The sequence below is a fragment of the Lycorma delicatula genome, chromosome 2 (genome assembly GCF_047948215.1).
Source record: "Lycorma delicatula isolate Av1 chromosome 2, ASM4794821v1, whole genome shotgun sequence".
Lineage (NCBI taxonomy): Eukaryota > Metazoa > Arthropoda > Insecta > Hemiptera > Fulgoridae > Lycorma > Lycorma delicatula.
Window position 1 is genome coordinate 35,079,785 of NC_134456.1, and position 11,025 is coordinate 35,090,809.

Consider the following 11,025-nt stretch of genomic DNA (forward strand, 5'->3'; position numbering starts at 1 on the left):
TCCTCCCCACTCCAGCTCCAGCTGTACCAACATCTTCCACATTATGTTATTCATCTCACACCAATGTATGTATTTTAACAAAAATATGCTTTTAGTATAAACTGAGTCCCTCTTTTAAGTTGAATGCTCTGTATCATCAGTAATTATTAGTGCCAGCATGATACAATTTATTATTTCTTCTATAGTTATTTAAACAAAACATCTTCAATATAGTCCACCTGTGAATTCATTTTACATTGAAATGAATTTTAAGTTGAAATTCACATTAACATTTTTCAATTACAAATATCTGACACATTAATAAGGTAAAAAGTTAAAAATAATTTTGTAAATTTTAGCTTTTATCTTAATGATTTGGTTTAATGTAATTTTATAAATACAATTTTTTTTAAGAAAGAACTTATAAGGTCATACCTTCAAAATTTGTTCTTCAATATAAAATAAGAGTGTGCAATTAAAATAAGAATAAGTTTCTTAAATTTTATTGCTTAGGTGAATTTATTATTTTACCAAAATATAATACCAAGATACGCAAATAAATATATACATAACAATAATTTTAAACCAATAATAACTGAGTAACAATAATTTTAAACCATGTACGAAAATAATTTATGATTTATTATAATTAATAATTAGTTACTCTTCCCCTCCCATTAAGAAGCTTATGCAGTAATTGAAAGACCTAATATTCAATATACGTCTGATCACTTGCAGTTAGTTGATTGCAGAGTGATAAACACTCACTCTTAATAATAATGTGTTTGCACAAGGAATTGATTATGAATCTGAAAGATAATTATGAATTTTAGCCCCTCTGTGTACTCTGAACCATGGGCTGGCCTTGGCTCTAAGGATATTAATTAGTGGTCATAATAAAGACATTACTTTTAAATTTCTGCTACCTAATTACAATTATTGTGATTCAATCAATATTCTTATTGATTCAGAAATAATAATTCCCTTCAGTCAAATTTTATTTTCAGTGATCTAAGACAGCTGAATCTAGTCATTCAGCTGCTAATGTGTTTGTGTGTTGCTAGTAAAAAAAATATAAGTTTTATATTTCACACAAACTCAAAATAATCACAATATTTTACTTTTTAAGTTTTCACTAAAAATTAGAATAAAGTAAAAATAAATTGTAAAAGATAATAATAATAATATATAATTGGATAATTGTAAGTATCCCATTATGCTTACTTATCTTAATAACAAGATAAGATGCTTATTCTAATAAGATGCTTATTTTATCTTATTTAAAATTATCTTAATAAGATGCTTTACTACTTTCTCATTTTCTAATTAATACCATGATTAGCTTGCTTTTTTTTTAATTCTACCATCCATTAAAACCTACTTAAATTATTATTTTTCATTCATAATATTATTTGGATGGAATATTATTTTCCATAGTCTGTCTGTAATTAGTTGCTTTAGTTGCTCTGGGTAATAAAACAGAATGACTAATCATATGGTGTTCAACTTGAAACTATACCAAAAAGAGGTTGGAATTATTCACTATAACTATATTTTTAAGCTAAATATATAAGGATTTATTAACATTTTATGTCATGGAGAGGGATGGTATACCTAAAAATACAATGACAGATGTGTTACATAATACACCTGTAAGGAGAGCTGTTCAGCTGAATTTATGATCCATCAAAACTGTTCAAACAGGAATTTGATTTATTTGTGTGCATTTTACAAAAGTTTGTAGAATACTAGCTTCTGGAAAACCTGCGACTCCAATAAATAAAAACCGGTACGTTTATTAAAAAAACAAACAAAACAGTTCATTAATATTTTTATGATTCATTTATATAAAAATAAGTAGTTTACATACACAAAAGTAATTGTAAAACATAATAAAATAAAACTGAGTATTTGCTGTGTCAGATAAGGAAAAGTAACATGATTTAAAATTATTAAAAAAACTTACCATTTGAAATGTATAAAGAGCAGCAGCTATTACTCTAGCACATTTATTAAATCTCATTTCCAGGTACTGAAAAGTAAAACAAAAAAAGGAAAAATTAATGCCGTTATGAAAAGATAAATCACAAGTATTAATTTTAAGAGGTCATATAACGACTATATGGATGTTGATGGTATAATTCCTTCCTTGGATTTAATTATATATTAATATTTAAAAATATTATTCAAGAAACATAGTGTGAAGGGTTTTGTGCATTAATTATAAATATTGGTATTATAAAATTTGTAGTATAGTTTTCATGAGACTTACAAAGTTCTTTAATTTGGTCCAGTGAAATTTACGTTGAGGTATATACAACGTTGAGGTTATCCTCAATAAAAAAAAGTCTAAGCTAGTGTAGAGCCGTTACACTACAGGTGACTTATATACAAGTATAAAACACAATCAGTAAATTAGAAGCTTATTTCTTTTTTCTTTAAATTTGACAAAAATACTATTACTGGTTGCAAGCAAGCCGAAAAATTATTTTGTGGATTCTAGGATTAGTAAAGATTATGTAGTAATTAAGAAATAAAATGTACAATGGAGAACAATTTGAGATAATAAAAATAATAGACACGTAAAAAGAGTGCTGTTGAATTAAAAAAGATATATTTTGTAGGTCAATATAAGAGAAAACAAATTGAGGAAATAAATCCATTGTTTTATCATATATTGTTGAAACAATCCTACAATTGTTTATGGTAATAAATTTAGGTAAATTTAATAAAAGCAGGTTCATCTGAAATAAATCTGATATTTACAAACATAAGGTATTTGGGTTATTTGGGTCTATAAGGTATTAGAAATTTGTTTACATAAAAAAGCTAAAAGTTGTAAGCATTAAAAATGCAAAAAAAAACAAATCTTAAAACATGCAACATTTCATAGTTGACACATAATCACAGATGAGGCTGTTGGAATTTTATGATTTAAAATTACAAAGTATTCTACAATTGGAATTGTAAAACTAGTATTAGAACAGCTGAAATATTAAATAGTGTGTTAATGTAATTTAAAAGAAGGATATGGAAAATTATTATTTGGTTCCTCTCAGTGATAGGGTAGAAGTGTAAATTATGCACTTCCATCCAACCAAAGTATGATACATATGTCATAATAGATTAAGAATTTTTTTTTGTAATTCTAAAAAAAAAATACATTTTTCTAACCAATAACACATCAGATCTAATCTGACTTGTGTGTAAATAAATTTTAAAAGTTAATGTTAAATATCTACATTTAAATTCAAAAATTCAAATTCAAATTTTGATTTAGTTGTTATGAGTATGTTAGGTAAAAATATGTATACCACATATGGTAGAAATCTCTATTACAGGGTAAACTTGTCTTGTTTTGAGTATCAGGAAAATACTTAAACAATTTTTTATGGGAATTCTGTTAGTAATCTAGATATTCAAATTAATCATTTAGTATAATACCTTAAAATGTTTATTTTTAAAAATGTGATGATTTTTAGGTTTTTATAGGGTTTAAGGTTTTTCAAAGTAATATCTCTTCAAATAGTTTGGTGAAGATATAAAATAAATTTACTAAAAATAGAAGATATTAATGTTACAAGTTCCAATAAATATGAAATTGATGAGTTTCTGTATAAATAGCTTTAAAGGTAGTAATTTACTTTAGTAAAATATTTATTAGGAATTAGAATCAAAGTATTCTAGTTTAAAAATACTCTCATAATTATTATTTATTTATTTATAACTACTGGTATCTTATAATAGAATTTTTACTACTAAAGAGTTCATTAGTATCAATTTTAATATATTCATTACTTAGTGTAGTATACACACCTCATAAGATGAGGTTAAATGAAGCTTCATGAAAACTGGAAGATAAAGATGAGATGCAATAGGAACAACAAGTAAGTACGAAATACATTGTAGCCAGAACATGGTTCCATAAACATACATTTCAGCTGGGTTACCAAGCAGTTCTATTGCTGTGATAAACCTAAAAAAATCAAAATCAAATAATAATTCAAAATACAAAAAACCCATGCAAAAATATATTTTTTTTTTTTTTGTAAATGAAGTAATTATTGCATTGAAGTTTTTTTGTAATTGTTTACATCAGTGATTCCCTAATTTTTCTGAGTTGTGGCACCCTTTCCGAGTCATGATGCCCTTTTTCAATTAACATTTTTCCATGGCGCCCTACCCTAAGTAATAGTATGACTTCTCTAAAGTAAGAGATAAAACTCATAATAAAGAGGTAAATAAAACTCGTGAATCTTCATTATTTAACACTTTTTTTTTACTTTATTAACACTAAATTAATAATTATAAATGTCTTGGTTCAATTAATTGTGAAGCTTTTACAATATTTTGTGGCGCCCCTGTGAAGAGACAGCCATGGTGCACAGTTTGGGAATCACTGGTTTAACTGACTGTCTTATGTCAAAATGTTAAAATTTCACTATCATTTGATAATAATGAGATTGATGTTACTTTGATTACTATATGATTTTCCAAAAATATATGATCACATTAGAGATAACATTTTCAAGTATAAGTAATATATAGACATTACAAATAAATAACAATAAATTTAAATCTCTTACTCTTGAGGACATATACAAGTACATAATAGAAAACAGCAATGAAACCGTAATTAATAAAAAGGTAAAATTTGAAAATTATAATTGGATTAGTAAAGTAGTACTTTTAATTTAAAGTATTCAAATTTAGAATCAAAAGTATATTCAAATTATAATACCAAAAAATAATAGTTATATTATTTACTTCAGACTGTAACAGATTTGGAACACTTTACTGTTTACCATCTCTCTCACTGATATAAAATAATCAGTGAGAGAGATGGTAAACCATCTCTACTCACTATTACACCATCATACTCTACGTTTTAATATTTTCAAATATGTTTTTAATACAGTAATTACATTTTCATACATTCTGATGAAGTATAGATCTCTGTAAAAGTGATTAAAATAGAGAAAAGAGAAAAGAATGATAACATTCAGCAGTAAGTAAAAGGTTAATTAATTTTTTCAAATAAATATATTCTGCTGCTAGGATATTTATTCTAGCTATTCTGAAATTATATTCTGCTTTGCTAGATTATTTATTATCTATTATCAATGAAGGGAATGGGAGAAAGTGAATTACTTAAATTGTTATTATGTGATGTAATTGGTTTTTGAAATAATTAAATTTGCAGTGAAATCCTTTTTAACAATCACAGTACATTTAAGTACTTTGATATAATAATAATACCAAATTTTTAGCAAACCAACTCAAAATATAAACTTTTCAGGAGTTGTAAATTTTTTAGCTACTCCAAGGTTTTTTTCCTTTTCCTGTTTAGCCTCTGGTAACTACCGTTTAGATAATACTTCAGAGGATGAATGAGGATGATATGTATGAGTGTAAATGAAGTGTAGTCTTGTACATTCTCAGTTTGACCATTCCTGAGATGTGTGGTTAATTGAAACCCAACCACCAAAGAACACTGGTATCCATGATCTAGTATTCAAATCTGTGTAAAAATAACTGGCTTTACTAGGACTTGAACGCTGGAACTCTCGACTTCCAAATCAGCTGATTTGGGAAGGCACGTTCACTACAAGACCAACCCGGTGGGTTAACTACTCCAAGGTTGAATTATTAAAATTCTGCTTTAATAAGTAATATGAATAATAATATTATAATTGATATGATTTGAAATATAGAATATCTGCCTGTTAGGTAAGTACCTAAGTAGGAAATGAGCAAATTAGTATTATCTAGTAAATATGCTTACCTCTATTTTCAACCTTTGTGGTTGAATTTAAAGATTTTTTTAAAACTAAGTCTAAGTTGAACTGTCCTACTTTGCAGAATTCCAATTTCCTAGGTTCAGAAGATACTTTAATTGAGATATATTTGATACGTTTATAAATAGTTCATTATTGCTTCTAAGTAATAAATAGATTTAAAAAAATAAAAAAATAAAACTTACCCTGCTGCAAGAGACATTGACATTGGAATAGTTCCCATTCCTCTTCCACCAAGCAAAAAATCTGCAGATGTTTCTTGCTTTTTACCAAAGAAGCCGTAAAATGTACCAATACCACAGGAGACAATAAGCATTGTTGCTACAATTACATAATCTAGCCAATGAAAACTATAAAAAAAAAAAAATAAATAAAAAAATATAATAATTTATTGGTTATAAAGATTAGTTGCTTAAACAATTCAATTTTCTTCAAGAATTTATTATAACTGTTCTACAAAATAATGTAATTGAACAAAACCATTATTTTGATAAGATTGTTATGTAGTTCATGAGATCATGGCATGTAAGGGTAAAACTATAAAATATATTGTTTGTAGTCTTTCAACAAACAATAAGAACAACTCACTTTAGTTTTTCTTCAATTAATTTTCTACACTATTTCTTTTTAACACAATTGAGGTAAAATTTTTGGGCAGTTTCATAATTTGTCATATTTCTGGAAATTTTTGTTTGTTAATAGTACATTGATAACAGGAGAAGAAAAAGAAAATGACTTTTGTCAAAGGATTTTTTTATACTAGTTATATGTTATTTTCCCTTCACACTGAGAAGTTGTATTTAATGCATTGTGTCTTGGTTCAAAGGATTATATCAATCTTTGCTTTAAGTTATTTATTCTAGAACTTCTTATGACTGTAGTGCACACACATAAAGCATCTGAAATACAGCAGATACCAGACAGAATTTCTTTTTTTTTTCTTAGGGTAATGATGTTAAGTACACAGCCAGTCTCAGCCATGAATAAATAAAGGTGTCACTTTAAGGCTGAATATTATATGTATTATGGTGGGCATAAAATGCTATACATATTAGTATATTTGACTAAACGAAGAAGGTAAAATGAAACCTCTTCACTTCTCATCACTCCTAGTTAGCCTGGTATGGAATGTATGTTATTTTTTAGGGTGGCTGTCATCTTTGGGAATAACTTCTGAAAACTTCAAATCAGAACTTTGGGAATAACTTCAAATCAGGTTGTCTACAACTGTTAATGGTAAAACTTAATATATACATTTTTACATAAATATTAGTGAAAAAAAGATCATGTAAAACATTAAGTTTCTGTTCTTTGTAAATGCGTAATCATGTTAAGATTAATAATAATAATAAAACAGTATATGCCAACAGTCAAGGATAGTGTGGTGTTTGAGAGATATTGTAATAAAGGATTGTTCTGATGAATAAAATATGTTTCTGCACGTCTAGAAGAATAGTTGCTTTTATACTTGTTTTTTCATATGGTATTAATTAAGAAATACTACAAATTAAATTTTGTAATGTTTCACATATTAGATTCCATGCAGAATATTCAATATTAGTGAAAAATACAAAACAGCCATCTAAAATTCTTTATAATATGATAAATAGGAAATAAATGATATTAGATAATTTTATTTTATATATAATTTAAAGTTTTGTATGAAGATGTGATATGTGAGCCATGTATTTATTAAGAAATTTATATTTAATTCAATAAAGTGCGGAACTTGTTAACATGCACAAATATTAAAAAAAAAACAGGAAGCAAATTATATAAAATGATTATGCATTATAATCAACACATTCAATATTAATGTAGTTCTGAATAAGGAATAATCTTTAATCATCATTATTTTCTTCTCATGTTATTATTAGTTATTTCCTTATTCTATACTGGATAGTATTTCTGGTTATATGACGTTAAAAATCCATCTGTAGAAATACGGTGCTTAAGTTACTTATAATGATTTGTAATTTAAACTGTAGCTTATTTATTTACTTATTGACCGACACATAGTTGACAATAAAGATAAATGAACTCATTAAAAAAGGTGTGACTGGTTTCAGTTGGTACATATGTATAATAAGATAAGCAAATTTGCACAAATGAAAGGAACTGTGTGTTTCATACACACAACATAAAATATGAAAGGTTTGCATAGCTAAAATAAAAAAAATCATACCTATTATTAGACCTATGAAATGGATCACATGTGATATTTTTTTCAACCAGTTCAACAGCACTCACTCTTTCTTCTCCAGTAGAAACACTGAAGACCAAGGCCATGATGAAGTGCGCGAAAGTTTGGCGGAACATGATGTATCACTTTTGTTGGACTGTGAAGTTCTCTCGTCACCTCCAGCTCTTCTTTTCTCCTGGAAAAATATAAGTAAAAAGAAAGTTCTATTAGAAAATTTTCAGTACAATATAGTAATAAATGCACTGCTGTTACGGATGCTATGAAAGTTTTTGTGAGTTTTGAAATAATCCATCATGCCTTGTTTTATAAGGTTATTATTCAAGTTATACACAGTTTTTTTGTAGCTATAAAACCCAGTTAAGTCAATGAAATGCTGCCTTTATCTTTGTATTAATATTAAGATCACATAGGGGATAAGCCACCAAAAATAGAAATTTCTTTTAAATGTTCAATTTTCAAAACCAGGAAAAGTAATTATTAATGATCACAGAATTCAAATGGATTCCTTTTGAATCTATATATGTGAACATTGTATGCCCACTTAAATATGGCAATTCCTTTAGAGTAATTATTTTTTGAACCAGCTGATTAAATTAAAATTTTGACGTTGCTTCAATATGACATTATGCTGTAAGTGTATATCTATATCAATATGTTAAGTTCATTTAACAACATAATGGACACAAATATGAATTTTATTTTTATGTATTTTTCTATTTGAAGTTAATATTTCAAATATGTTTATTTCTGTTTGAATATTATCTCTTGAAGTTTTTTCAAAAAGTTGTTAAAGAGTTTTCAAGATACAAAGATGAGTTATCAGATCACTGATTTGCACTCATAAATATGTATATCATATTTTGATATTTAGAAAATTAAAATGTTAACTTATCCATTTTGAACGTGCAGTATTAGCTAAAAAGAAGAAAACTCTCTTATTCTTATAAAATAACAATAACCTCTATTAAACCAGACAACAGAACTGATTTCATGTATCTCAACAAATACTTTGGCCTAAAAGAAAGGCCTTATTATGATTTCATTGGTATTTTTAATAAACTACTGAACCATTTAAAAAAACTTTTTACTAGTCGTTTAAAATACAATTAGAAGATTTTCTTTTATAGAAATATTACTCTGTTGATGAATCTTTTAAAAATAATTTAAGAAAACCCTGAGTTTTCTGTATCCCATTTGATGTATACTTAAACATGTGTTCAAATAATTATCATTAATGTCTTCTGAATTGTGATTTATTTAGTATTTTTAAATATTTAGTATCTTCACATATTTCTCTTAATATTATTTAATTTGTTCACACATTTGAAATAACTAATATGGATTTTAATCATATCAATTTTTTATTTTAGAACTAATTGTGTATTTTGTAATGCTGCTCTAATTAAGTTTTGTCATGGTTTCCCTTGATCCATCTGGTAAATGCTGGGCAATTCTTTTTTTTATTCGTTTAGCAACATGTCTACCCATTCCTTACAAATCTATATAATGCATTCTTATGCACCAATCATAAAAAAACAAATTATTTATGAAATTCCTTTAACAAAAATTTCTAAAATGGTAGCCGATAGAGTATTTTGTTTGTGTATTACATGTCATAACCCAATGGATATAAACAAACTAAAAACAGTTATCAGTCACTCCTGAAAATGGCATAGTCATTCTTAATATAACAAATGTCCTATGCTAGGCTTACAAAGAATGGTAGGAGTGAAACAGTTTACAGCTGTTTTCTTCTCTGAGATGAATATACAATTACATATCATATCAGCATATCATAATAAACACAACTTCACGCTATTTTTCAGAAGGAATGGTTGCATACTGAACTCACTGACTTCAGGCAAGATATCATCATCATCCTTCTGATTTATGCTGCTTGTACCTTAAGACTGCTTTACATGAATAACAGCTACTAAGAAAATCAACAGACAGTGATAAATAATGAATAAATTTTGGTTATGCAACAGTAAATTAATACAACTATTTATCTGGAATATAATACAACATTTTCAACCAGATGAAAAAAACATGGTGGGTTGGCCTGTTTGTTGTATGTGCTCACATTTTTATTTTGAATAAAGCACTTCTTGGGAAAATACAACAAAGTAGCAAACTGCATTTGCTTACTTTATTTTTTTTGGAAAATTCCCTTTTTTGTGTTTAAAAAATAAAGCTAATTTATTGCAATTTTTAAATTATTTTTTCATTGCTGTTCCAATTTTTTTTTTTTAAATTATTGAAACTGTAAGCTTTGTGCTGATAAATATTTATGTAAAATACATTTGGGTTTTGGGGATAAAAAAGGAAAACATTGGGGATGGAGCTGAATTAAAAGATCACAAGAAACAGCTAAAAATGTTCAGAATTTTGAAGCTTTTGGTTGTAAAAGTTTTTGTTGTTATTACAGTAAACATATGAACTTTATTTAGTTGCAATTGGCAAAAACATTTTACAAAATCATGTGTTATGAAACATAAACCATGTCACAATTTCATGACGGGCCATAGGCCCATCTTTTTTCTAGTTATTAATAGTTACATATTAATAAACATAAAATAATCTTAAGCCTCCAGTTTATGAATTATTGTAGTTTTCATTTCTAAGAAAATAATTTTCATGATAAAGAAATGATTAACTTTTAACTTAAAAAAATTGACAAATAAAAAAATTTTTGTTTGCCAAATATAATAAATTTCCATGAAAAGTAATAGCTAAAGCTTAAAGAAAGATAGTTTAAAGAACATATATTACCTTCGGAATTTTACCATGGGAGTTGAGAAAAGAATCATTTTGTATAGAAAATTCAGTCCTCAGCACTATGTCAGTACAATGACAGTCAGTCATTGTAATGTTAAATTGCACTTCAGGGGGTTAATTAGGACGAAGAATATTCGTCCTAAAAATGATATGTGGGAGTCCAGCGATATGTGGTTCAGAAAGAAATCAATCGAAAAATTAATAGATTTTAAACAATTTAAATAGGCGTTTCAAGGTTTGCTAGGAAATAGTAAAAAGGTTACAGGT

The 11,025-nt window shown here is 26.7% G+C and overlaps 1 protein-coding gene across 2 annotated transcripts in view; it reads right to left on the reverse strand.

Moving 5' to 3' along the window:
* Positions 1-11,025, reverse strand: part of LOC142320634 (sodium-coupled monocarboxylate transporter 1-like) — a 69,209-nt gene that overhangs the window by 33,694 nt on the left and 24,490 nt on the right. For both annotated transcript variants that reach the window (XM_075358656.1, XM_075358655.1), the window contains exons 2-5: positions 7,963-8,155; positions 5,963-6,127; positions 3,796-3,955; positions 1,946-2,011 (exon numbers count right to left, since the gene is read on the reverse strand). In XM_075358656.1, coding sequence (XP_075214771.1) covers positions 1,946-2,011; positions 3,796-3,955; positions 5,963-6,127; positions 7,963-8,096 — 525 coding nt within the window. In that variant the 5' untranslated portion in view covers positions 8,097-8,155. The remainder of the gene's footprint in view (positions 1-1,945; positions 2,012-3,795; positions 3,956-5,962; positions 6,128-7,962; positions 8,156-11,025) is intronic.